The sequence below is a fragment of the Melanerpes formicivorus genome, unplaced genomic scaffold (genome assembly GCF_026170545.1).
Source record: "Melanerpes formicivorus ecotype bairdi unplaced genomic scaffold, bMelFor1.0.p_v2 SCAF_7, whole genome shotgun sequence".
In the NCBI taxonomy this organism is placed as follows: Eukaryota; Metazoa; Chordata; class Aves; order Piciformes; family Picidae; genus Melanerpes; species Melanerpes formicivorus.
The window spans coordinates 17166921-17194802 of NW_027142359.1; the positions used below are offsets into that span (position 1 = coordinate 17166921).

The following is a 27882-nucleotide window of genomic DNA, read 5'->3' on the forward strand; positions in this document are numbered from 1 at the left end:
AAGATAGTAATTTGAAGCTTCTTTTTTTCATAACCCTTTTCATAAATGTTCAATAAAACCAAAAGATGAAACAGCAATAAAAAAACCCCATCAGTGTGAATACAGCATGCAATACTGCATTTCCTCATAACCTCTGAAATGTGTATGTAGCAGTGTCTGCAACAGATGTGCCACATCAGCACTGTCAGTCCCATCCAGGTTTGTCCTGTGTTCTCATGAATTCTTTCTATGAAAAAGATCATTTGCTGGCACTCAGTGTCAGCAGCACATTCCTCTTGACCTTATTGAATTCAAATAATTTAATTTCCCCTACAGAAAGACAGTAATTTTCAGAAGTGTTGCAAAACATTATAGATCATATCTCAGCATTTCTTTACTCTCTGCCTGCAGCAATTTTTCAAGCACTTTGTTAACAAAGAGCGGGGAAAAGAAATGGTTGATGTGGCAGATGGGTATACCACTCTTAACAGTCTCTGTCAGCAACAGGTCATGTCAGTAACTTACATCAGGTTCACCTTAGCCCCAGCTCTATCTGTTCTTTCCCATTGCTTCAGCTACAATAATCTTAAAACTTATTTAATTGGCAATTTATAAAATTGCAATTCTTCTGCTGCTATTACCAGCATCATTTCTACCACAAGGCAATGACATATTCAGATGCCTTTGCAAACACAATGAGCAGTACATTAATGAAAACAAGTCACTGGTTCTTACTTGAATATCTAGAGGTCCTTTGTAAGGGTTTGTTGGTTTAGCCAATGGTCATTTTGTTACAGTAGCAGATGTCAGTCAAATGCCTCAAAAGGAGCAAATTAAGATACAATAAATAGCCAGTGTAGCTGAATTATGCTTGGTACATCAATTTCTGTGCTGCATCTTATGTGTTCAGACATTTCATGAAACAAAAAGATCCCCACATCACAGCACCTGGACAAAATTGGGGGGGGGGGGGGAGAAATCAACTACTCAAGCCTCAGACAACAGGTCCTATATAACATGATGACTGTGGTTTAACCCCAGCTGGCAACTAAGCACCACATAGCTGCTCACTCACTCATTCACTCCCCATCACAGGGAGATGGAGAGAAAACTGGAAGGATAGAAGCAAGAAACTAACTCATGAGTTGAGGTGAAAAGAGTTTTAAAATAATTATTTTTAAAATTGTAAGGAAAAGGGGAAAAAATACCAGTGAGCAAAGTAAAACCTGAGAAAGACAAGTGATGCAAATGTAAACAATTACTCACTACCAACCAACTGGTGCTCAGCCAGTTCCCAAAGAGCAGCCCCCACTTCACGGGTCTCCTCCCCAGTTTTACTGCTGAACGTGACTGACACACAATATGGACTATTCCTGTTGCCAGTTTAGGGCGGTTACCCCAGCTATGCCCTCTGCCAGCTTTTGTGCACATTCAACCTTCTGTCAGGGCAGTCTGAGAAGCAGAAAGGGCCTTGACACTGTGTAACTACTACTCAGCAGTCACTAAAATGTGTGTTGTCAACACTATTTTCGACACAAATCCAAATCATAGCCCCATACCAGCTACTATGAAGAAAACTAACTCTTAATCCCAGCCAAAGCAGTGCAGAGGAGTAAGACTTTGCACCTATACACAATGCAAAACTACCTTTAAACATAGTCACCTGTGTGTCTCAACACAAATCTGGTGCTTTAGCTGGTGAATCATTAGCATACTAGTGAGATATTTCAAACATAACAATGGAAACATCAGTGTTTAAAATAAGTTTGTTGTGAAGTTACCATTATTGTGAACATGGTAAGAAAAAGGATGACAGGATTATTTATGTCACTGTACATCTTATTGTGAAGGATCCTCTAAAGCAAAGTCTTCTATTCTGCTTTGTGCATCCATCCATGTAATAGCTAACTGGGTAGACATGAGTAAATAGAATTCCTATTCTAGATGCTGCTGTTGTGATTTTATTGAGGACTGAATACTTCCAGATAAACACATGACTGTTGTGGAAAAATAGCAACTTGGCACTTTTTGGTCTTGTCTACAGTATAAATTCTGTAGTGATTTAACTAAATCAGTTTATTTAGGGCTGTGCAATTTGTGCATGGAAAGGGTAGGTAGGTATGCAGAAAGTCACTGCAGTTATCAAATATGAGGTATATCTTAAATTTTTCTCCATTGCAAGCTATTTAAGTCTCACTCCTAGTTGCTATACTCATCCCAAAGCCACCTCCCACTTTTTTTCCTTGTGTAAAAATACCTGTACCACCTACTTCTTTTACACACAGTACTACAGATTTTTGATTTTCAGTACAATAAGTGAATCCCATGGATTTCTTTAAAGAAAAAAAAAAATTACATAATTTTGAAAAGTCTGAAAATAATCTGAGTTGCACTAAATGCATTTCAGTAAGTCATTTTAACTCCTCAGCAGGTGGCAGCACAAAGTTGCTTACAACATCATATTAATTCTGCACTGTATTAAGTAATTTGTTTTTAAATTTGCAATAACCTCTCCTACTTTTAAATAATTATACCAGATGGAAGAGTTAATAAGAAAAATCAGGCTGTCTGTTTATTCCAGTTCTTCAGGATCACTTCAGCTGCGTCTAGTGTGCTGTCTTTCTGCAAAACAAAGAATATTACTATTACTGCAAGTATGGAGTTCTTGAGAAGAGAGTAGCAGTCATGATTATCAGCATTTGGCAGTTCCACTCGCATCCTCTGAATGTCTGTCAGTTTTCCAATAACAGTTATAGCTACAAAACAAGCCTCCACAGAGAATTCAGTGCTGATTCTCACAAATGTTTATTAGGTATATTTAAAATACATTTTCTCAGTAGTCATGCTACCAAATTCAATGAAAGCTGTACTTATAATAAATACCTGGCATTTATGCAGTGCTGTACTTGGCAGCTCTGTATTAGACACGATAGTTACCTAATTATTATGTTTACAATTGGAATTTTTAGACCTCCATACAACCAAGTTATGCTGTCAACTGTTTCAACACGATCCCTCATAAATATAGGTGATCTATACATTGGCCAGTTGGGTGGCTTGGCTACAACCTGGTGAGTCATACAAGTAGTCTAACTTGTCATGATTAGTGCTCTTCATCCTGGGCAAGTTACATATACAACCAGCTAGTTTCATCCTGGCTGTTTGCAGATTGACAGATTCATAGACTGCATTGCGTTAGAAGGGACCCTCAAAGATCTTCTTGCCCAATCCTCCTGGAGTTGGCAGGGACACTTCCAACTAGACCAGGCTGCCCAGGGCCATATCAAGTCTGATCTTTTATGTCTCCAGGGATGGGGCCTCAACCACATCTCTGGACAACCTGTTACAGTATTTCACCTCTCATTGTGAAGAACTTCCTCCTGATGTCCAACCTAAATGCTACCCTGCTGCAGTGTCAAACCAGTGCCCCTTGTTATAGAATCACAGAATGGCTTAGGGACCTTAGAGGTCATCTACTCCAACCTCCCTGACACGGGTAGGGACGCCTCTCAACTAGACTGGGCTGCTCAAGGCCTCATCCAGCCTGGTCTTCAACACCCCCAGGGAGGAGGCATCTACAACCTCCCTGGACAACCTATTCCAGAGTCTCACCACCCCATACTAAGATCCAGTCTAACCGTACTCTCCCTCAGCTTCAAACCATTCCCCTTTGTCCTATTCCTAGACACCTTTATGAAAGCCCCTCTGCAGTCTTCCTGTAGGATCCCTTCAGGTATTAGAAGAAAGCTATGAGGTTCCCTCCAGAGTCCTATCTTCTCTAGGCTGAGCAACCCCAGCTCCCTCAGGCTATCCTCATAGCAGAGGTGTCCCAGCCCTTGGATAATCTTTGTGGCCCTCCTCTGGACTTGCTCCAACAGCTCTGTGTCCTTATGATGGGCACACCAGAACTGGATGCAGTATTCCAGGTGGGGTCTCAAAAGAGCAGAGTTAAAGGGGAAGAATCACCTCTCGTGACCTGCTATCTAGGATACAATTTGACTTCCGGGCTGCGTGACCACACTGCTGGCTCATGTTGAGCTTCTCATCAATATACCCAGGTCTCTTTCTTCAGAGCTACTCTCAGCTCAGCCTGTATTTGTTACTGGCTCAGTATATCATAGTCTTTGTATCTCAAAACTAAGTAACACGAGCAGGCGCTCCCTTTCATTACTGGTTCAAGCTAAGGACCCAGTCTTTACACTTCAACATTTAAGGAGTTGCACATTCTACTACGCTGGCCCTGTTACTGAACAACTGGAAAACATCTTAGGGCTGTGGACTTAAAGATTATGTATCTGTCCCCAAAGTCTGTCAGCCTTTTCAAGAACAGATTCAAGAGGAGGAAGAATATGTGAAAAGAAAGTGCTCAAAAAAATGTCAGAAGTCAGCCAATTCACAAAAAACACGTAAGATGACTTCCTGTGTCTTAGTTTTCTATCATAATTTGGAGCTTATGTGAAAGCCTATGTATTTTCAGGCAAGTGAGCTAAACCTTGCAGGAGACATCTTCACTGTTGTAGTTGGAAATTGAATGGTCATGGAGTAGAGCACTTTGCTGTACAATTAATTCCTGCTTTGGTTAAAGAATTCACCTTAACTGGTAGGGTACCCATGTCATTCATTTTCACTGTTGCCACTAGTCAACAATGTTTTTAAAAATCAATACAGTAGGTTAAAAAAGGCCTGCCTACCCAATTGTTTTCTGCCACTTGTCCTTCATAGCCATGCCATGCATACCTGTGGTTTAAAGTCCCTCAGCAAAAGGACAGTTGAAGCTGCTTTGTGCTGAATTTTACACGAATCTAACTTTCTGTTCCTAAAACTATCCAACTCAGGAGATCCTGGGCAAAATGTATCACACTCTTGCATCTTTCTGTACTGCATTGATTTTTAGGTGTCTTCAGCCTTCCCAGGACACAAATTTACCTTAATGAAGCAAAAACGTATATATTTTTCAAACTGACTTTTTGTCTCAGGACCACAGAATGCTGAAAGAGGAATTGCTGACAGCTTCTGAAACATAAAGCAGAAATATTGTTTGCTTATTTCATATACGTGTTAAAACAAAATATATCTGTTTTAAGCATGATGGTTTTACTCTTCTGGCTTTTAGAACTCTACCTCCCAACACGAGAGGGAAAGACAAGGTTTGGTTTCATATGTACTAGCTAGGCTTAACTAAATTCAAATTGCTTTTCTTAGGCAAAGCATTTCAAAGGTACTTTTGTAAAAGTAGCATTTAAGCATGCTGAAAGAAAACTGTTGGGATGTAACACAAACCTACATGGTACATTTTAAGCATATTTAGCAATATTTTAGCCACATTATCAGCATTTACTATACATACCAAGTAATATTTTGAATAGAGTATCTCTACTACATTATTGAGTAAGTACAGTTGTATTGCTCTTGATTTCAACAGAAAAGCATTTCTAAAACTAGCATAGAATCATAGAATCAGTCAGGGTTCCAACCCCCCTGCCACGGGCAGGGACACCTCACAATAGATCAGGCTGGCCAGAGCCTCATTCAGCCTGGTCTTAAACACCTCCAGGGATGGGGCCTCAACCACCTCCCTGGACAACCCATTCCAGAGCTTCACCACTCTCACAGTGAAGAGCTTCTTCCTCACGTGACTAAGACACCTTACCTTAGATGTTATCATCCATTTGACAAATTTATAATCATAAGGTTGTTTCTCATCTACGTCAGAGAGATCCACATCTAGAATATTAAATTGAAAACAAGTAAGATTTCCTAGATTCCATTGGGAAGCTATTAATTAACAGCATTTTATTGTAGTTACCACTTAAGACTAAGAATGTCTTTACTTTAAAAAGATAATTAATAAATTGTAGAATAACAATTAAAATAGGCCAACAGATTGATCCTTTCCATTCTGACCTGAGCACTTGCTTTCCATTCAAAATAAATTCAAACACATAGCTTTTAAGAAAACCATACAGCAGGCCAAGAAATCCTCAAGTTTGGGCTACTGACGTAGTATCAGGACTGTGGAGGACACTGAAGACTATTACATGGACTGCAATAATCACTGCAACTGCAATTTTTTCATCGGTGAAACTACGGTATCTAAAATCTTTGTGACACACAATAGCACTGCGAGGTCCAGCTGCATTTAAACATTTCTTTGTGAATAACAAGTGTCACTAGGACCAGTTACTGAAAAATGTGAAAACATTCCCCTGTGGGAATTCTTTCTCCAGAGTTACCCTAACCCGAATTTCCAAAAGGTTCTGTAAATTTTGGCAGCGCTTCACTTTACATTGTTTAGAAATCAGAATGCCTTCAGAGTATGATTTCATATTAAGAAAAACAAACAAAACCAAACAAACAAACAGAAAGGGGAAAGTACAAATGGTACAAACTCAGGATGTTAAGCTAGGTCTCCCTGGCTCTCAAAACTTTTTCATAATCATAGGCCTTCTGAAAACAGAAATTTTTATCCACCTTCTTTATCCTCCCTAAAACTTTGCCAAAGAGTTGCAAAACAGACAGTAGTTAGGAACACAAACAAAGGCTTTACTGAAGCTTATAAAAATCTACCTCCCAGGCTATGGTCAAACACAACATTTCAGTCCTGGTTAATACTTCTGACAACATTATGCCAACATGAAATGAGAGCATAGTTTAAAATTAAAATTGCATTTTCAGATTAACTATAGTATTTGCTTTCCACACCCTTTTTAATAATAACCTTATACTAACTTAGTGCAGAAACATCAACTATAATAAAGTATCCTCCATCTGGAATCACAGGCTTTAGTCCAGCTTCCTGAAGCAGCCGAGCCATCCGATCACGCTTGCTTTCCAGCTCTCGAGACAGCGAGTAAAAATAGCAGTCTGGGTCATCCATGCGTTTGTAGTCTACCCAAAGTGCTTGTGCCAAGGCCTCCTGGAAATGTAATTAACGTTCAAAATACTGATGGACACTCAGTGAACTCAGACACACATTTCTTAGTGAAACCATGTGGATTTTTCTTTGATTCTGGCTCTTGGTAAGCCAATCAGCATACACAAATTACACAAGCTGCGTCCAAGTGTGTTTGTTACTTTGCGCTGAGGCAACACTCAAAGCACCCAATCATGTACTAGGTACCATATACAGTAGTCACAGTCCTTGACACAGGAGTTTACAATCTGAAGCCAAGTTTGAATATCAATCAGAATGCATCATAGAATACTAGACACTGGAAGACAGATGTTATTGTAACAGCTTATACTTGTATTTGCTAGGAAATAGATTGTCATGTTTTACACAAGAAGTAGCAGTTCATAGGTAATAGAAGAAAGTCTGAAAGACTGTGATTTGTTGTTTTAAAAATGTCTCTCGTCTCCTCTTCTTGCACCCTGAATATATATTTTGAAAACTCAAATTCATAGTTGTGATTGTTTTGTTACAGCGAGGCCTACAGTTTTGCTGCACCAGAAAGTAACCTTCTCTGCCCCATCACCTACCTGTAATGGAGTTGGACAAGTATACAGTGTATTTTGATGAACAACTTGCAAGTGCTTAATCAGGTTCTGAGGGCCAATAGACCAACCAAGCTGAGGGAAGAAAATATTCATATGTTATACTTAGAGCAGTGGTGTTACTCAATATTCACAAATAATTAAAATCAGCCACTGTCTCAATTTTTCTCTCAAGTATTGGTAGTAAATTTGTTTTGATAAAGCATTAAGAAAATACTTGGTTTACAAAAAGTTTGCTGAATGATGCCATTAAAAAAAAACCCCAAGACTTATGTCAGCAGTTGTAGTTCCACTTATACCTATCTCTCATAGAGTACTAAACAAACTTTTAACTCTTCATATAACAAGGGTTAGAAATCAAATTGAGCAGTTTGGTTTAGAATTATTCTACCTCATAAGCTCCTGTGTCAAAGGTGGTTTGAATATAGAACCTTACTAATGAATCCTATATGTCATGGTTCAGTATGAAGACAGAATTTAGTTGCCAAATATTTAAATATTTTTGTTTGCTTTCTGATATGTATTTTGAAGTCAAGCAAGACACTATCACTAAATATGTTACAGAAATATAAGCCTCTCCAAAACTAACACAATCTGAAAATATCACTATAAAACTGGAAAGCTAAAATATTACAATATCCCTATTTTCTCCAGGAATCTTGACTGGTTTTGAACAGATCATACCGTGTTTGGGTTTTAGTGCAGTTTTTTCACAAGAGCTTATTAAATCAAGAGACAAGAGGAAAATTAAAACATGCCTGGTATAGATAGGTAATTGCTCCAACTGAATGGTATCTTCATGTTTCAGAGACATGAAGATTTGACAGAAGCTTTCAAAGGACAGCTCATAAAACCAGAGACTCTTCTAGTGAAATAAATGTACTCTGTTATTTATATAACTGAAATCTCTTTATGCTCATTTTTCTTACCTTCCAGCCAGTTACACTGTATGTTTTTCCAGCACTTCCTATAGTTATTGTTCTTTCCCACATACCTGGCAACATAGCTGTATATAAAATAAAATCACTTGAGTATAGGTGCACTCACACATGCTATGTAGTTAGAACAACTCTACTGCCCCCAGCTCAGGCCTACATGTAGATATATCATTGCAGCTGATTAAGCAAGCACTGAGAATACTGTAAAGTTATATCACTTGTAATAAATAAGGAAGGATATATGGACCAATGGATTTTGGCATGAAAAGAAGGTAAGGATTAATGAAAGGAGAAAGAGGCAGAAAATTACAGACACAGTCCGTGAAAACTACATGCTAGTTATCCTCAGCTCCAATGCTTAATTATTCATAAGAGATATGATCTAATCAGTGGCTACCCATTCATCTCAAGACAGCATTATTCCTGATGCCTGGTAATAGCACCATATACAACGGTAATTCAGGCACTGCAAGCCATTTTAATAGAACTGTCCAGTTGAGTGTCGCTGGCGAAGGCATTAGAAAAAGAAAATAATTACTAAGATTTCTAACCTGGAACCAAACACCACAAGAATCAGAAAACTAGCAGAGTGAAGAAAGATTGTCTTGTTTCGTAATTTGAACAGGTCTAGGACTGACAATAACATCAAGCCAAGGATTTCTGTAAGGATTAAGGTAGTTTGAATGGATACATCTTCTAGCTAGCTAGGTCAAGAGTATAGATCACTTCCTAATGGCAACCAAACTAGCACTCACAGACTACAAAAAGAATTTCATTTCACTGCTAATGCCCTCTTGTGAGACTGTTTTGCCACACAATCATAGGAATTCAGCCTCAGAGTCAGAATGTAACAGTATTTCAAACAATAGCAACAGCAAAAGGGCACAGGGAAGCAGCAGTTCCATTGCTTTTACAAGCAGCAAGTTTTAAATAGAAGGGGAAATTCCTCTGTGCCATTGTATGACACCATAACCAAGTCTGTCTACAATTTAAAATCTCAAGTGCAAACCAGCACACATAATGAGCCTGTTAGCCGAGATGACACTCAGCTTGTTGAGAGGCTTGTTCAGAATCCGCAGTTAATGAGATGCAATCTCTAAATCTGCCATTGCAACCCTAATCATTACTTAGATGATGTCCACACTTTTATGGAAGTCAAATAACCATAAGAAACATGCTGAAGAGCTCTACACTACAGAAAACTGCTTCAGTGACAGCACAAAGACTACTAACTTTATGATTTGTGTCTAGCAACCCCTGTCACATTCTATCAGGGAACCACCATTAGACTCCATAAATTGATGCAATCTTCATTTTGCATCTCTCTCAAAGCATCACTGCATTTGATGGGATATGTAGAGACTAAATATGGAAACAAGAGTTTTGAAACAGTAAAATAACATATTTATTTTTTCTTGCACTACCTTGATAGACTTCTAAAAAAATAAACTTAAGAAACTTAGGTTAAAAAGAGCAATCATGTTTCTTTTACTAAAAGAATGTTATTGTTTACAGTGTTACCATGAAGGTTTTATAGTCGTTTTAACACTATAGATGGTATCATGGGAACTGTTAGAGAATATGTACCTAAACCTAGCTGATCAACTGTACAAGCTTTAATCTGCATTATCATTACATGGTATTTTTACATTTAATGCTAAACTGCAGAATGCCTTTTGTTCAACTGGAAAGGGGTTTTTTTTAAGCATTAAAATTACAGTAGTGATACTAATGAACAACAGAGTTACTGTGTCTTAGGAATTCACCACTTGTACACTAAGACAGAGTGTAACTGACAGCATGAGTGTTCAGACCTGCTGCCATTGCAAAAGAAAATGGATTACCTTACACCACCCACAGAGATTTTGGTTCTGAGGACAGCTGTTTGCATGAATCACCTGCTAAGACCATGAAGAGAGCTTTAATTTAACTCATTTTACTTTGTAATTGGGTTATGATGAGCCACACAGGATTGGTTACTGTGGTAACTGGTTAGGATGCAGTGACTCAGACCACTACCATGATAATGTACCCAAAATGTTCCCTTTCTTCCACGTCTGAAGGTCTTTGAGAAGGTATCACCATCAAGGCATCCCAAGAGCATAACATTAGGCCACTTTCAAAACAGATTCATAGCATATGCACAGCCAAGACAATCACCATGTAGCTGAGCTAATAAGCTTTGCAAGGTGAATTAGATAGAATTTCCTTTTTGCAATTTATAAGAATCATTTTTAAAATTATGTAGCCCCAGTAATAAAAAGTTTCTTTCATTGTCAATCTTCATAAATAGAATTGAAGCATAGAAGCAAGGTTACTCAGTGTTCAACTAGTGGTAAAACCAGAAAAAAAAAGCTATGATTTTTCATGTCTAACTTGTACTTATGTTTCTTGATTTTGTTGTTTAATCTCAACTAAACAGCTCTATTGCACACGACTGAAATGTGCCTTCATTACGACAGCAAGTGTATCATAAGAGTTCATGCAAGACACTACCATCATAAACAGAATGTCTGTATACAAGAAGGAACTTTTAGACTTCAGCCAGCTCAGATGTATCAGCAGATCTAAACCAAGACTATCACACCAGAAATTCTACATAAATGCTTAGCTGTAGCATTACAGGATTGGGGTAGGAGTTTGGTAGCCTGCACTAGATCAATTTGTTCTGAGACAGTGGGCGCAATTCCACTAACTTCAGTGAACTCAGATCCAGAAGCAAAACAAGGGGGACAGGGACACAATACTGTGTTTGGTTTTCTGTTCTTGCAATGGTACTTTACCTCTGTAGCAATACTGCCTGAAGTCTTAGCATGCTTTCAGACAGCTGTTCAGTGACTTCACTGAATTCAATGTCAATTATTTAATGCTGTCTCTGTACTTTTGAGGGACAGTGTTTATGCACTTTCTCCACACTAACCTTTATGTGTTTTGGACTTTTATTTTTTTAAGTAATGGAGCAAAAATAATTGTTTCCACTATGCACTTCCCTCATTGGTTATCTCTGCAATGCTTTGAGAAGGGAGTTTTAATCCCTGTTCCTTCCATTAGTTTTTCAGAGCACAGTCCAATGGATAGCAGTTATACTTGTCATGGCCAAAGGAACTGAATATTCCAATGATCATAAGTGATTCATGACTATTAGTCCCACTGGTTTCTATGGATAGGTACTCCAGAGTCAATTAAAAGTGTTTTTTAATTCTATTTGTAAGTTATTCTTTAAAATATTTTTCAGAAAAGAGAGGATCTCTCCCCTAAACATTGTAAAATAGTCAAAGCTTGAAGTTTGAGCTACTTCCAGCAACCATTATCTCTGAGACAACCACTTCTAAGATGTTACAAAAAAAATCAGTACCTATTTTAATGTGTTTATTTCCTGTATACACCATCCATTCATACACCTCATCGCTGATGCACAGGGTATCGTGTTTAATACAGAGATCAGCTATTACCTGGAGCTCTTCTCTGCTAAACACCTGGTATACAAGAAAGTAAGAGACAATGCATTAACCACAGTATTTAAGGCATACTCTGAAATTGCAGTAGTATTAAAGCGGGGCTCTTACCTTGCCTATAGGGTTGTGTGGGGTATTCAGAATGATTGCTTTGGTTTTGGAATTAAATTTATTTGCAAGTTCATCAGGATCTAAGACCCAGTCAGCACTAGATGCAGATTTTCCATTTTTTTTCTAGAAAAAAACCAAGAATAATTTATGCATTAGTTGAATGGAATATGCCATAGCCGAAGCAGAGATGCCCAGCTTATTTCCCTTAGACCCTTGCGTAACCACACTTAACCTATCCAATCTGTCCTGCTCTCCTGGGAGAAGGCACTTGTAGGAACAGGCAGAGAGGCTAAGAGCAAGGTAAATTATTGTGACAGTGGTGGTCCTCTATGGCCTCTGTCTGTTTTAAAGCTTCCCCAGGAACTGGTTTCCAGTATCTGGTTACACATATGCTGGTTATAACAGTGTGTAATGCAGGAAGCCAAGTCATATGTCAGAGGAATTTATGGTCTTCCCAGACACTAGAACAAGTGTGTGCTTGCTTGGCTAGATTGACCACTGCTGAAGAGATACAAGGTCTTTTCCTCCTCCTTGCCCATATGAAAATATTCTAACGGCAAAAAATTCTGCACCACTAAAGCTCTGGAGCTGCTCTGGTATTAACACAAAGTCTGGGCCAGTTGCTACAGAGTACAAAGAGCACATTATGGGGAGAGGGTCAGACCAAAACCAACAATGTGAAACAGAAAATACTTGGAGGAACCCTGTCATCCTAAATATCCCTAGAAGGAGGGCACAAAGAGGAACGGGCTCAGCTATTCCTACTGCAGTCCTGGGGGTTTTGTTACCCTGGTGTTCTGATTTCATGGTGTTCATTCAACAGACCTGCCTAAAGAGCCACTCAGCCCTCCCCATCCAAGGCTGCCAGCCACCCAAGGCAATGGTAATAGGATCAATCCTTTGCATTCAGAATGACCCTTGCAAGCTGCCAACATAAGGCCCGAAGTACCAACCTGAAAATTAACCTATATCAAAATTGCTCTTTTTTACCAGTAAAGGAAACAGTAGTTCTCATATGTATAGCAAATTTTAACTTCACTGCATGATTGCTCCTTATTTAGTAAACAAATTTTGGAAAAACATTGTATTCTATCACTTTAGGAGTTGAAGTGATCAGAAACCAGATCTTTGAAAACCAGCAGATACAGAAATTACACTGATATGTAGCTCTCCTTCCCTTACTTGCACTGAAAACATCTCTGATGACATCCAAAAAGGAATTTGGATCAGATTTCAGAACGCACCAATTAAAGTAAATGATAAACATCGTCCCACCTTCTCCAACACGAGTAAAATATTCTGCTTTGGATTATCATTACCTCAGACTTACACTACAGCAATCTATCTCATTGTTATTAAATTGGATATTATGAAAAAATACATAGTAAAGCATCAAACTGTATTAAGTATGGATGAGAAACTTTGTATGGTAAATAATTTTTAAAAGGCTACTCACATATCGCAGTGGGATGAAAACAGGCTTTGCACCTGCCATCTTTACCATTGGTTCATAGCAGTCATAAAATGGCTCTATTATTATTACCTGAAATTACAATCATCAATATCAGAAACAGAACTGGCCATGCATGACACCATCATACTTCCAGATTTACTTTGGTGACCTAACTTGATAACGTTTCTGCCACTCCATTCTGATCTAACATTGCAGATTATTCCTCTTTAGACTCTCATACAACGTCTTCACTCTGCGTGTGATAAGCACTACATGTTTTTGGTAACACACCCTGGCTGTTGTTCTACAGTTACACATTACAATTAAAATATAGTATTAGTAATGTTTGGGTCCTACACACAGATTTGAAGGTGCGAGACAAAGATGGAAGATGGCAACATTAAATTGTTGAACCACAGCACAGCTGCCCTAATTCTGTCCATGAAATTCAAGGACTTCCAAGTATCTAGAAATCTAAGGAGAATGACTTAAGTCCCCAAAATTTTATCAGAACATCTTCAGCTAGAAAATGAAGACAAATTCCAAGAAAACTGCATAGAGGCTAGATAATAAGAAAATAGAACAAAACCAACAAACAAACATAAAAACCCACCAAAGGCTAATAGCAGAGAACTGAAGTATCAAAGCAACAGAAAGGGAAGAAAAGATGCAGATGGGAATACATTATACAAACAAAACCAACAAAACACTGAAAGCATAACACAGGACAACACAAAAAGTTCTTGTCCACTGTGGATATAAATACCCCCAAAATTACTCTTAATATGATTGTCAAAAAGGCCAACATCAGTAGTGAAGACATGAAACCATCACAGCTAGTATAGTAAACTAGCAATCCTTTCTTTAACAGACTTTTCTGCTACCTGTGCTGCTGTACGAAATGGTTCAAAACAGAACTCAGTACACAATGGTTACTCAAATACCAGCAATACTTTGTACCACATTTAGTCTTCTGTTGCAGCCAACATCCTTCAAGTTTTCTCAAATAAGAAATTGGGCTGTGTCACCTAATAGTAACAGTGACAAAGAAACAGCTACAGGTAGCATTAGTATGAAAGCAAGGGGTTTGTGAGTTGGTGAATGGTAGGAAGACATCTGAAGGCTGATCTCCTCTGGCTTCTGTGATACTGTAACAAATCTAATTAATGGAGATCAGAAAGAAGGCCCAACATTAACTTGTATTTAAAATGGGACAAATAATACCAGGCAAATTCTCATTTCAGTGAGTACATGTGAATATTTCAAATCAAAACTTACTTCATCTCCCTCTTCAATTAATGCCTGTATTGTACTAAAGAGAGATCCATAAGCTCCCACGGTCACCAGGATATCTGTGAGAGGATCAATCTTCCTTCCACAAACTCTCCCATAGACTTGAGACAAGGCTTTCACCAGTGATGGATGTCCCTGTTCAAAACAAACAAATGCAGCTGACTGGTGTGCTCCTGATGCTGCACAAAGTCTGTATTTGGGGATTTTCCAGATACATCAAAATAATATATTGGGAAATAGAGAAATATGAGATGAGCTTTCAGTGCTAACAGCTGTTAACCAGTAGCACAATTTAAAGTTTTTGCACACTGGTTTCAGTTTATTTGTATCTACTAAGAAATTAATTTTTGTGTATCTGATGCTTTAAAATTTCTATCTTCTTGTATCATCCTAGGATAGCTTCAAGTAGCCTACAGGAAAACTAAGGCAAGAGACAGGAGGAGAGACAGGACAGAATCCAACAGAGAGCTATGAGGATGATTGCAGGACTTGAACATCTCTCCTATAAAAAAAGACTGAGACCTGGGGCTCTTTAGTCTTGAGAGGAAAAGGCTGAGAGGGGATCTTACTAATGTCTATAAATATCTGAGGGATGGGTGTCAAGATGAAGGCGACAGCCTCTTTTGCGTGGTGCCTAAGGATAGGACAAGGAACAATGGGTACAAGCTAGAACACATGAGGTTCCACATCAACAGGAGGAGGCACCACTTTATGATGAGGGTAACAGAGCACTGGAACAGGCTGCCCAGAGAGGTCATGGAGTCTTCTCTGGAGACTTTCAAAACCCGACTGGATGTGTTCCTGTGCATCCTGTCCTAGGTGATCCTGCTCTGGCAGGGGGTTGGACTCAATGATTTCTAGAGGTCTCTTCCAACCCATAACATTGTGTGATTATGTGTGAATACTCTGACAAATTCAGCCTTACTTCCTTTAGTTTCTCTTTCCCTCATGTCCATATTTTCATCTGAAGCTGCTTCTGTTTCTTACCTTTCAACTAAAAATTCTTTGGTGTAAGGGTAATCTTTTTATTCTGATTGTATACTGCTGATAAACAGCACTTGTGATCACAATGATAATTCATATAGTCATATCTCAGAGCACCATTCACTACAGTGTCCCCTACAGGTACACAGCAATGAATGTACTCTTCTCAAAAGTGCAAGGAACAGGAAAATAAATATGCAACAATGATCATACACATTACAGAAAGTACAATTCTGTTTACTCAGCAAGACTACAGGCTTCCTGCTGTGAAAATACTTTTCCTTTTTGCACACTTGCTAGAAATAGAAAACAGCTCCTTGAGAAAACACAAATATGTAATGAAAATTCCTGACTAACATATTGCACATGAACCCTTCTGTAAACAAAAATATTATCATAAATTAAAGCTTGCAGGCCATTGCTGATTCAAATGACAAACATTTCTTGCCATGACTGTCTCAGCTGCACAGGAATGCTGCACCACCCAAGTCACATTAGGCCACTCTACAGGTCACAGCTCTACAGTCAATGAGAAGTCCAAGTGCCACAGACAGCTGAGACATCTCAATTATCAGATGAATGTGCGTCATTCATACTCATCTCTCCTATATTTGCTACCACAAATATTTTGCTCAAAAACTTTAGAAATGATGAATTTTGTAGAGGAAGTACAAGGGATGAAGATGAAAATAATGGTAAAAATTCCTCTTTCATTACTGTCTATAGTATAATACATCTGCAAACATTCATAATGATCACTGGAATTAACTATTTGGAAAAAAAAGAAGAAAGATATAAAAGTAAATATTGAATAATGGCATGCATTAGGGAAATTATATTTATGCTTCATTTACAAATTGTTTTAAATTCAGTCTGTGAATATTTGTCAGAAGATAGACTGTAGCCCATTCGCTCTGTAAACCTTTCTCTCAGTGCCAGTCCTCCTCCAAACTTTGTCTGTCTGGTCAGCAAAGACTTTTGAGCTACTTAGCATGGGTGATGAACATACTAATGCTTACCCCACAAGTTCATTAAATCCCAGCCATCTTTTATGCATGTCTGACACAAAATAATTACTTTATACTTGCATGTTTATATAGAGAGTTTTATATATTTCTGTCTCATACTTCCAGAGACTCTGCACACAGCCAAGAGAGATTAAACAAAATGACCCAAAGAAGGATGGAATGACACTACAGTCACTGGGAATATTTGGGTTTCCTTTCTGTTCTTGCCAGGGCCCTCAGTGCCCTAATAAGCTTTAGTGGCCATGACAGCCTTACCTGGGTCCTCTATCCAGAGCTAAGCCCCTGCTCCAGGGGCTCCACTTAAGCACTATGCAGTAAGGCTGCTAATCTGCAATTCAGTTACAACTTTGCTTGTACCTGGCCATAGAATCTTTTAACCTGGCCCCTACCTGTTGCTTCATTTTGTGGCTTGACCTTAGACCTGACGTGTCACCCTGGACCTGCCCAGTGATCACCAGTTACATCCAACCACTGAGCTGTGGATTGACTTCCTGGCTTAACCTCAGGTCCACCTCACCACCACAACCTAGCCTAGCAATCTGGGCTGGCCTCAGCCATCTATGGGCCTGCCTTGCTCAGGTACAGTGGCTGGTGGAGTCTCCACTCTGCTTACTGCGACAGCTTTAGGCATTGTCCCTAACGCATGCAGATTCTCAGCAAATAAGCAAAAAGTCATGTTGGAATATATACACAACGATGTCACAACTACCAATACAACTGCTGGCCTGCCATCTATACAATATTTTTCTATCACTGTTGCATAACATGGTCATCCAAAAGAAACATTAGATAGTCTCATTAGGGTCTTGTAGCAATCCTGGCATGTGATTCTCACTATGCTTTATCTTTGCTACAAAAGAAAAGAAAGATAAATCAAACAAGGAAGATGTGATACTAAAACAGTAATAGTCCAATGGACAATGATCAATGAGAGACACCCCAACATAAATGCTACAGGCCAGCTTACAGAATGAGTAGTGAGTATCTTCCAGGGGCAAAAACTTACTGCTTTCATCCCTTCCTAATCTCCTCTGAAGTCTGCTACATGTTATAGGTGTATATTTTCTTGATCCCAGAGGTGATGTCTCAAGTGGTACCAGGTGTTTCTCACTTATCATTATCCTATCAGACTCATGTTTACACTGACCAAAATCAGAGATAAATGTATAATTTACACTCTTTAAACTTTGAATTGACTCTTTGAAGACAGTCTGTCCCAGATGTGCTCTATCATTTTGCTCTTGAAGGATTTTGTCTTAAAGAAACCTACAGAGAGGATGTTCATTAATAACAGATAAGACTACTAGATCCAATTAATTTGTGACATGTCAGTATGACCTACAGATAAAAATCAATTTAAAGCAAAGTGATTTCTTTTCCCTGTGGCATGTTCTCCACTGAACTCAAGTGTCCAGTTCCATAGTACTTACAAATCCTCGTGTGTACTGGTTCAGTCTGTCAACTGCTGCTGCCTTTGCCAGCTCTTCTTTAACATAGCTGGGAGGGGATATGTCAGGAAGGCCTTGACCAAGATTAACAATTGAGGGATCTGCTGCTACCTTTGTAAATTCAACCCTAGAGGGAAAAAAAGCTTAAGGTTAACATACCATATAAAATTATCCTTTCCTTCATTAGCATTAAAAGGGGGCAGGGGGGAAGTATTTCATTTTGCAAAATTCACAGCAGCAGAAACACATTTAAGTAGAGTGCTCACATGGAGAGGTGAGGGCTGGGACAGTAGTAAGCAACCACCAGTCAGAGGGAATCAAACACAAGGTTGACTTTCTGGATCCATCAAGTAACTTTTCTGCCAGTAGAACTGTGTTCAGATGTGCACAAGCACAAACACACAGTAACTGTGGATATAGGCAGAAATTAAACCTACTCTTTTTGCAAAATAAAATAGGCCTAATTAGAACAGACACGTTACACAGAATCGCAGAATTAGCCAGGCTGGAAGAGACCTTCGAGATCATCAAGTCCAACCTATCACCCAACATCATCTAATCAACTAAACCATGGCACTTAATGCCTCGTACAGGCTCTTTTTAAACACTTCCAGTGATTGCAACTCCACCACTTCCCTGGGCAGCCCATTCCAATGGCAAATCACTCTTTCAGTGAAGACTTTCTTCCTAACGTCCAGCCTACACCTCCCCTGGCACAAGATTCTGTCACATGAAGGTGTCATTTAAACTATTCAGTGACCTCAGAGTGCTATAAATTTTTTTTGTTGCACTTTAGGCAACAGATGCATTCAGGCTGTTCATTAACTGCTCCCAGTAGCTTACCATATAGAAATGTTAGGATTCTTGAACTATTTTTTCCTCCCTTCACAAGCAAGCTTTGCATTTTATCCTTTCCTTCCTAACCAAACGTTAACAAGGTATTTTTTTTAAATCCCGAACACCAACCCACACAGCATCACAGTTCTGAGAAAAGTTAACACAAATTGCTAAAAATGAGCTTGAGGCTAGCAAAACATAGATGCTGATTGGTTTGTCCTCTGCAAGATCTTGCATAAGCTGACACCTAAATGTTATGCAGGTGGGTGCATAACAGAACTCATCCCAAGTGTGGGTGTCAAGAAGGGGCCAGTCTCTTTTCAGTGGTGTTCTGTGATAGGACAAGGGCAAATGGACACAAACTGGAACACAGAAAGTTCCACATCAGCATAAGGAAAAACTTCTTTACTGTATGGGTGCTAGAGCAGGCTGCCCAAGGAGGTTGTGGAGTCTCCTTCTCTGGAGACTTGAAAGACCCATCTGGATGTATTCCTGTGTGACCTGCCCAAGATGATCCTGCTGTGGCAGGGGGATTGGACTCAATGATCTCTGGAAGTCCACCACAATCCCTACTATTCTATGATTCTAACCAAAACACCTTGTATACATATATATATATATATATATATACACATAAGCCAAAATTAGTGTTTTCACCAACTAACAAAATCCCATATTTACCAGTGATAGCAATATTGCTTTATGACCCAGAAAAAGTGTATTGAAAATAATGAGCTAAACCATAAATACAAGTATAATGACTTTCAAAAGAAATCTGACTCATTTGGTAAACACAGATGAAGTGTAATTGAAAAACATTACTCAATGAAGTTAATGTTACATTTTAAAGCTAGCTATCTCCAAGAGTTATACTTGTCTTGGGTGGTTTACTAGATAAAGAGAGGCCTAAGCCTAATATTTAAAGCTCAAGAATAAGAATTAAATCACTCCTTTAGCAGAATTTGGTTCACTGCTTCTAAGTAGGTGCCAAATATACTTCATCAGAAATAGCAAATGCTATGTACATTCTTATTGGCAACAATTATCTATCTGGAAAGGAAATATATCAGAAGAAGACATTTTCTGAAATTTGCAGATATTTTCCTTTTACTCACCACACATTGCTATCCAGGCCTTCAATTCGTCTTGTGTTTTGGTGTCTGAAGGCCATTGTCTGCAAGATCAAAATAGACAGACAGAAGGCTTTTGTTAAGAAAAACAAAGTACTATATTGTTGGATTCCACATGACAAACCCTCCTTCATGCTTTCTCAAATATACCATTGCCAGCTGATTTTAGTAGTCACACAAAACCATAGACGTGTTCTTTCATGAAAGCTTCTATAATAGCTTGAATTCAGACTAAAAGAATATACAAAAATATCCTAATTTTCAGCAAGGACAGATCTGGGGCATAATTCAGCTTCACAGCTTGAAAAGATGACCTATAAAAAAAGATACACATTCTTTTTTCCTATGATACACTACCAACTTAAAAGGCTGTGTTATTTCTAGCCTGACTCCAGCTCAATCCACTTTGGTAAGCATGCATTTTGGATGCAATTTTATTTGTGAAATTGATGAATAAGAGGTAAGTAGCAAAAACATTTCCTATTTTCATTCAGACTTTTAAAACCTTGAAGTATTTACTTACAGCACAGCAAAACCATGGTAGAACATGTTTTTGCTGTATATTCAGACCTTCAATAAAGATCTTGGAAAAGTGCTTCAGAATAAACTTTCAATGACTACTCTCTATAAAGACAGAGAAAAATTTATTAATAGTTGTGATATTTTTAAGCTAATATGAGAAATGGAGGTTAGAGGGGAAAACTAGACTTATTTATATGTGCAACCAAAAAAGCTCAAGCCCTTTTCTACCTTTGTTAACCAGCTTGATAAAGGAAAAAAAAAATTATATAGGAATTATATAGTCACTCAGGACATCAGACATTCCTGTTACTGTAATTCAGATTACTGATTTTAGTGACTTTTACCCCTGCTAATTATTGTCACTATCTGAAAGATTTTCGAGAAGAAAATGTCTGGTTTACCATTACTCTTCACAGTTCAACATTCAATAGGAATGACTCATAACAGAAATATTACACAGGCACGTGTTTGCACTCAACTTGTTGACAGCAATGATGCTATCATATACATCATGATTTGAAGAATGGGAAAGTATAAAATTAAAACAGATGGTTTTCTGCTAATTTGTGTCTTGGACTACAAGGAATACTAAGTCTCATCTTGAATCTTTCTAGTTAATAATGAGAATTCTGTTTGCTGCCATGAGTGAATTTGTTCCATTGTCCAGCTTCTTGATTGTTCAGATTTGCTAAAAGCTCAAGGTTTATCACATTCAGAACTTTCATAATTAACTATAATGTAAATCCAAACTTAAGTAACCTTCTCTAGCTAAAAATGTTTTGACAAGTAAAAAGAGCCTTTACCTCACAGCTCTTATACTATTTTAACTTTAAATGTTTAATGATTCAAGTCTTCCTATTTATTTTCCCTTGTGCCTTGAAATTAATTTCAAAACAGAATAGCTGGACCTACATTAGTTTTCAGGTTTTCACAGATTCAGCTTACAGTGAGATTTAAGTTTATCCTATTACTTTGAAAAAGCCAACCAGATAATTGTCATTCTACAATGATACCTTAAGTAGCATTCTTTCTTCCAGAATGGCATAAGAATTCCTAAGACACTATTTTTTTAGTCAAGCTATCACTTGATAATCTTTAAGCCATTTCTAGGTGCAGGGTGAAGATTTCCATGAGCTGAAGATCAGTGTTAAGCAGAAGAGATATAGCCTCATGAAGTTCTAACCCTGACCTCCTGTGTTTCCCTAACACTTTCATTCATGGAAAACACCTGATATAAAATCATATACTGCTGATTTTTATCTTCCTAATACAAAGAAACTTCTGACTAAATTGAATGGCAACATATTTAATGAGGATAAAACCATGTATTTTTACATGGTGTATAATTAAATAATGGAATTCAATGCCAAAAGGTACGACTGAAGCAAAGATCTTAGGAAAATTAAAAAACAAACAGAACACCCCAGAATCAGATTTCAGTATATTTAATGAAAATATCAAACTCCATTAAGTAGAACATGAATGCTTATAGTATATGAAAAACAGGGCTAAGGCAAAATCTGTTCTCCAAAGTGGCTTGCATGCTGAAAGAAACTCCTCAGGTAGGCAAAATATGCTACAACTGCCCAATATAAGGGTTTGAAGGATCTGACATGTGCCTTTGGTGACCCAAGTTCTGACCTGGGAACACAATTTACATTTCAACATTCTACATGCAGCACAGAGTGCAAGCTCTAACCACCTACCATGTTGCAAAGCTCTATTTTCTAACAATGAAAATTGTGTAACTTAATTTTAAGTCTTCCAGTTTAAGCAGTTAAAATGGGAAATTAAGAAGAGCCTGTGTAAAATCAAGTTTGAGGTACTTATGTAACCCTTGTTATTGCAGCATCAAGATACACCACTAAAGGAAAACTGAGGTACAAAGAAATTATCTGTCCTAGCAAAAATCTGTGATGAAGCTGGGACTGAACCTGTCTCCTATATCTCTAGCTCTAATGCCCTAACACCTAGGCAATACTTCTGACCTGATAAGTGCTAGGTCTGACTTTAAAGACAGAAAAGAATATGCAAAGCAGTAACTGCCAAGTTCTGCTACACTAGTGTGGTTAAATATTTCACTGATTCAAATATCTTATTTTGTTCTTGATAGGAAATGTTTGGATCAGCATAACAAGAAATAAAGGAAAGACAGCTAATGCATGTAACTGGCAAGACTGCAAAATTAGCAGGTCTCTAAACTACTGCATGAAATAGTTATATCTATGAAGCTGAAGGAATACTTACTGCAGAAACTGAATGCTTGATGGATCTGCAAAACAAATCTGTTCGTAGTTGGTATGCTTTAATGCCAAGGCAACAGAAGCTTCGTGAAGCAAAAAGCATGCCTGCATAATAAATAAGTGACCTGAAAAAAGACTTACAGACTCCAGGAACAAATTTCTACACATTACTAAGCAATTTTAAACAATAAAATCTCCTCCTCTTCCATTCAGGGATTTTGTTTCATTAAAATAAGTTCTAGTAAATTATTACCTTACCACATTTGTAAGCATAGAAGATGAAATGCTTTTAACTGACGTGGCTGTAAAATGTTTCTGAATGTCATCTAAAAGAAAGCTTTCCTCTCTTTGATAGTACTGAGTTTCTCCTTGAATGGCAATGAAGACTAAATGCAATTCAAGTTCAGTCTGTTAGAATTGTTGTGAACATGTATTTTGTATAATAGAAACTGCTGGAACAACTGACAATTTAAAATAGAAAAAGAGCTCATTTTTTTAAAAAGGCACACTGGTTTAGAACTGGTCTCCATTATCAAGTGTTTCAAAGCAGGTATTCTGAAACTGACATAATTAAGATCAGGGATCACACTGGAGAGGCAGGAATATGCACTTTCCAACAGTCATATCAAGGTTTGCCACAGCGACTTGGCAAGTATCTACCATGGCAGAAAACAGCTAGAAATGGGCAACAGACCATTCCCCAAGTAGGGAAAATGTGCCCATTTAACCTATAGCTATAAAACAAAAGAATTAAGAGCTGGTACTTCAGGCAGCTACTTCCAAAGTGTATTTTTAAACATATGTATTGGATGACTGGAACATGTAAAGGAAACACATGGATGCCAAAGACCTATGTCAAAAACATAGTAGCCACAGCATCATAATTATTAACTTTTTTTTCATAGTTTACTCATTAAAGAATAGACAACCTCTGTTTCCCCCAGTTTTTTCTACTTGAAAAGAAAAGGAAGACAACAAAAAAAGAAAGAAAAAATACACTATTTGTGTTAGAAAAAAAGGAATATCATTGCCTGTTAAAACAGTACCATGCAAGCCTTGCAGACTGAAGCAGCAAAGGTAATTTAATAACAAAGTAAAATATGGCTGTGTTTTTTTTTCATTAAGAGGGATTAATTTAGCCCAACAAGAAATTGTTTACACTTTCAGTGTAAACTAACAGAAAAGGTCAAACAATACTCCCTTTTAAGTTAAGTTTCAAAAGTATGCTGAGTTTGTCTTTTTCTTTTCCAGTGCTACAAATTCAAGTCTCAATTCTGAAATTAAGGTCTTTCTCACTGGGTTGTAGAGCCTCAGTTAGACCCTCAATTATACCCATGTAATCCCATTGCATTCAGCAGTCTGCAAGTATACAATTTATAGATGCTTCCTTCAGACAGAAACACTGGCACTTTCCTCAACTCTGCTGGCCTGAGTAGCAAAAGTAAACAGCAATTAGATCTTTGACACTAGTCCGCAGATACTCTGAAAGACACAAAGGAAATACATCTGCTTAAAAAGACCTGCAAACACATTTTAAGTTACTTTTAATAACAACACCATATTTGACATAACCTTTGATAACAACTACATGAAATAAAAATGGTAGTGAAGGTCTCTATTTCTCTCCTTGTGTATGCTTACAAAAACTACTTACGTAACATACTGACACTATCTTAAAATGTGACTGTAACAATGGTGCTATTCTCTCACGGTCAAACCAGACATAGAGTTACTCTTTGCACACTGCAGGGCACCCCATGCCATTTTCAGGAATTAGCACAGAGGGACAGACATGCATATTTTGGACTGTTTCATTTTGTATTGAGAAGCAGCAAACCTTACATGCAAAATTAACTTGCAACTTCTGTAAGAAAAATTATAAACAATTATAGATATTTCTAGCACTTGATAAGCCACTGACACAAGACAACCACACAAAGCTACAACATGCCATGAGAAGCAACAGACCTGTATCACTGTGCTGTGGTTAATCTCTGCAAGTACCTGAAATACCTGAAGTGGAAAAAAAAAAACCAAAAACATCACACCACAGCAATGTAGAAATTGTGAACATGTTATGAGGAAGGTAAAGGAAACAATACTTTGCTGAGCAGCCTCAGCAGGGAAGTCAATGCAGTAGCATGTAACATTTCTCCCACAAAGATTTCAGTCTTTGTGACACTTCTCCAGCGAATGTGGAGCAGCATTTGTTCAGACTCAAGAGGGCTCAGACAAGACTATCAGCCACTAAATGGGAAGGTCTCTTATAAAATGTTGTGACTTTTGTTTCCTTTCTAAAAATAGCTCCTTTCTCTTCTGCAACACTGAATGCTTCCATTTAAGCTACTAGGATGTAAAGGCCTCCTTCATATAACCAGATACACTCCCACATTGATTAAAAAAAACCACACTAAAACCTACTTTTTTTTTTCTTTTAAACACATATTTTCATACAATAATTGCATATGACATATTAATACATACCACAGGCTCGAAATAATTTACAGTTACTTTTAGTATGAGTGCATGTTTAATTATGACCCTGCATTTGTTTTGGCAACAACCAAGTACATATAAGACATCAATTAGAAGTTTTATTATGTCCTAAGGTAAGTTTTTCCCATCAAAATAAAATTTCTTCCAGTTCAGCAAAGTTACACAGTACTTGACAGCTACAAAGGTACTGCAAACCCTGTTTCAAATCTCTTAAAAATTTGTAAAGATCTTCAAACAGAAAAAAGGCAATGAAAAAACACCAATTTTGCTCTCATTCATGTCTGTTTATTTCAATCCTGTAGCCAGCCACTGTTTTTTTGGCCATGAATCATGTCTGTTAAACTTAGAAATTAACAGTCAGGAATACTTTCCATCCAGTTCTAATTTTCAGTGCTCTGAAGCATTAATGCTTTAACTCAGAGTCAGTCCTCATGGAATTCAAGTTTGCATACTCACAGGAAAATGAACATTTTAGGGGAACAAAGGATACCAAATGACTGACTACTCCTGGAACTTTTTTTTTTTTTTTTTTTTTTTAGCAAAGAAGGCTACCAGAAAGGTCAATACAATAAATGTTTTTAGTGAGGCTGAGAGGTAAACATTCTGCTTGCTAATCTGGTTTAGACTCAGACATGGTGATTTAAACTATACAGGAAGATATAGTTAAGACTTTGTCATGGGCACTCTGTGTGCTAAGACATGCTCATGCTATGCTTTATAATCACTCCAGCACAGATAAATCCTCCTGCTTCCCTCACAGCTGCCCAGACTACTGCTGTACTAGGGCACTTTATGAAAAGTTGCATGTTTACAATCAATTTCTTTGCCTTTGAAACTAAAGGCCAAATGCTGCAATTACTTGTTTCTATCACTGAGCTTGAAAACATAATGCCTTTGAGCTTGAAATACTTATGGTCAGACCCCTTAAGGTGCTTTCTTTCCATGTAACACAAAGTCTCATCTTACTGTGAAGCCTCAGCAACAAACATATTACTAGAAACCCTGCAAGCACATCAGCCACCACATAACATAATCATCATCCCTGTCAGGTTGGAATTGGTATTTGTTGAATACACAAACCTGGAAAAAGTTACATCTCAGCCATGTTGAGATGGGCCTTTGAAAGACTGTCTCTTTGGATGTGTCTGGAAGAATGCCTTAGAGGAGAAAAAAAAAAAAAAAATTAAAAAAATAGGTGCCATCTTACCAAGGCTCCTCCAAAACTTTTTCTACCATCTACTTAATAAATGGCACATCATGTCAGAAGAACTGTTGCTAAAATTGATGGATTCAGGGATGTTGCATGTTCTTAAAGGACACAACTTCAAAACTGCTTTATGTGATTTATCTTAGTAGTTAACATTTCATCATTTCGTCTTTCATAATCTACATGGAATGGAGGAAACTGAGTACACACAAGTAAATTTTATGACATGGAATGAAAAAAGGGATGAGGCCGGGAATAGATTCTTACTTTCCACCCCCTTCATATAGCAGCTTTGCATACTCACAGGAAAATGAACATTTTAGGGGAACAAAGGATACCAAATGACTTTATATTGCACGTACTGTTTCACCGACACCCTGTGCCCACGCAGCACAAAGTTTGAAGGGACGGAAACTCACAGGCACTAACAAACCCCCCCGCCCTCACCAACAGACGCTGCGTTCAGGTCGGCCATGGGACGCGTTACACGTGAGCATTCTGCATTCACCCAGCCCCAGGCACTGACACCCGTTCTCTCTAAGGGCCAGCAAGCGCGGCCATACACCCCCCGTCAGCTCGGGCTCGGGGACTAACGAGGCCCAGTCCGCGCCACAGCCGCTTCGTCTGCGGACCCACAGTAGAGAAAGGACGTGAGGCCAGAGCCACCGGGCCGCGCCACCACAACTCACCACCCCGGCGCCGCGCTCCCGCCCGCGAAGGGCGGCCCCAGACGCCTGCCTACCCGCGGCCGACATGAGGGGGTGGAGCGCCCATCGCCCGCCGCCCGCGCGTGCTCTCTCGCGGCGCCTCGAAGCAAAGGACGAGAGAACCCCGAGAAAAATGGCGGGCTCGGAGAGGAGGAAGAGCCCTTCCCTCCTAGCCTGCCCGCCGCAGAAGGAAATGTTAAACTGCATGGCCCGAGAGAGGTGAAGGCCTGTCCCGCATCCGGCACAAGAGAGTGGGGGTGGGTTTCTCACAGGTGCCCCAGAGCAGCCAGGGGAGTGATATGCGGGGGTGGCATCGATGGGCACGGCCTTGAATGTGCAGCAGGCTGTCAAGGCCTCATGCCTGAGGAGAAGGTGATGCGCCAAAGCACAGATTTAGTCGTTGCACCGAGGCAGGTAACTGAGACGGCACTGCGCAAACGTCTCGCCAGTACACCATGCAGGTTAAAGGCTACTGCTCTGCCCTGCTCACTGAAGTAAGGCATGACAACCTTGCTGAACGTTTTAGAAATGGCTTCCCGTTTCCACGTTCTGGTGGA

The 27882-nt window shown here is 38.6% G+C and overlaps 1 protein-coding gene across 6 annotated transcripts; it reads right to left on the minus strand.

The window, feature by feature from the left end:
- Positions 1-1124: 1124 nt before the first annotated feature.
- On the minus strand, positions 1125-27380 carry KYAT3 (kynurenine aminotransferase 3). 6 transcript variants are annotated; one of them, XM_068141216.1, is made up of 17 exons: positions 27308-27380; positions 26492-26568; positions 24884-24928; positions 24328-24397; positions 22920-23019; positions 20136-20194; positions 18166-18310; positions 14709-14858; positions 13434-13520; positions 11978-12100; positions 11767-11887; positions 8403-8479; positions 7459-7548; positions 6709-6895; positions 5630-5703; positions 4906-4992; positions 1125-2601 (listed from the first exon to the last, which is right to left on the minus strand). In XM_068141216.1, the coding sequence occupies exons 5-17, from the start codon at positions 23016-23018 to the stop codon at positions 2539-2541; spliced, it is 1362 nt and encodes a 453-aa protein (XP_067997317.1). In that variant the 5' UTR covers position 23019; positions 24328-24397; positions 24884-24928; positions 26492-26568; positions 27308-27380; the 3' UTR covers positions 1125-2538. The 6 variants fall into 6 exon arrangements, with proteins under 6 accessions (XP_067997317.1, XP_067997315.1, XP_067997313.1 ...); XM_068141214.1 differs by having other exon boundaries at positions 22920-23020; positions 24287-24397; XM_068141212.1 differs by having other exon boundaries at positions 22920-23020; positions 24248-24397.
- Between the last annotated feature and the right edge of the window lie 502 nt (positions 27381-27882).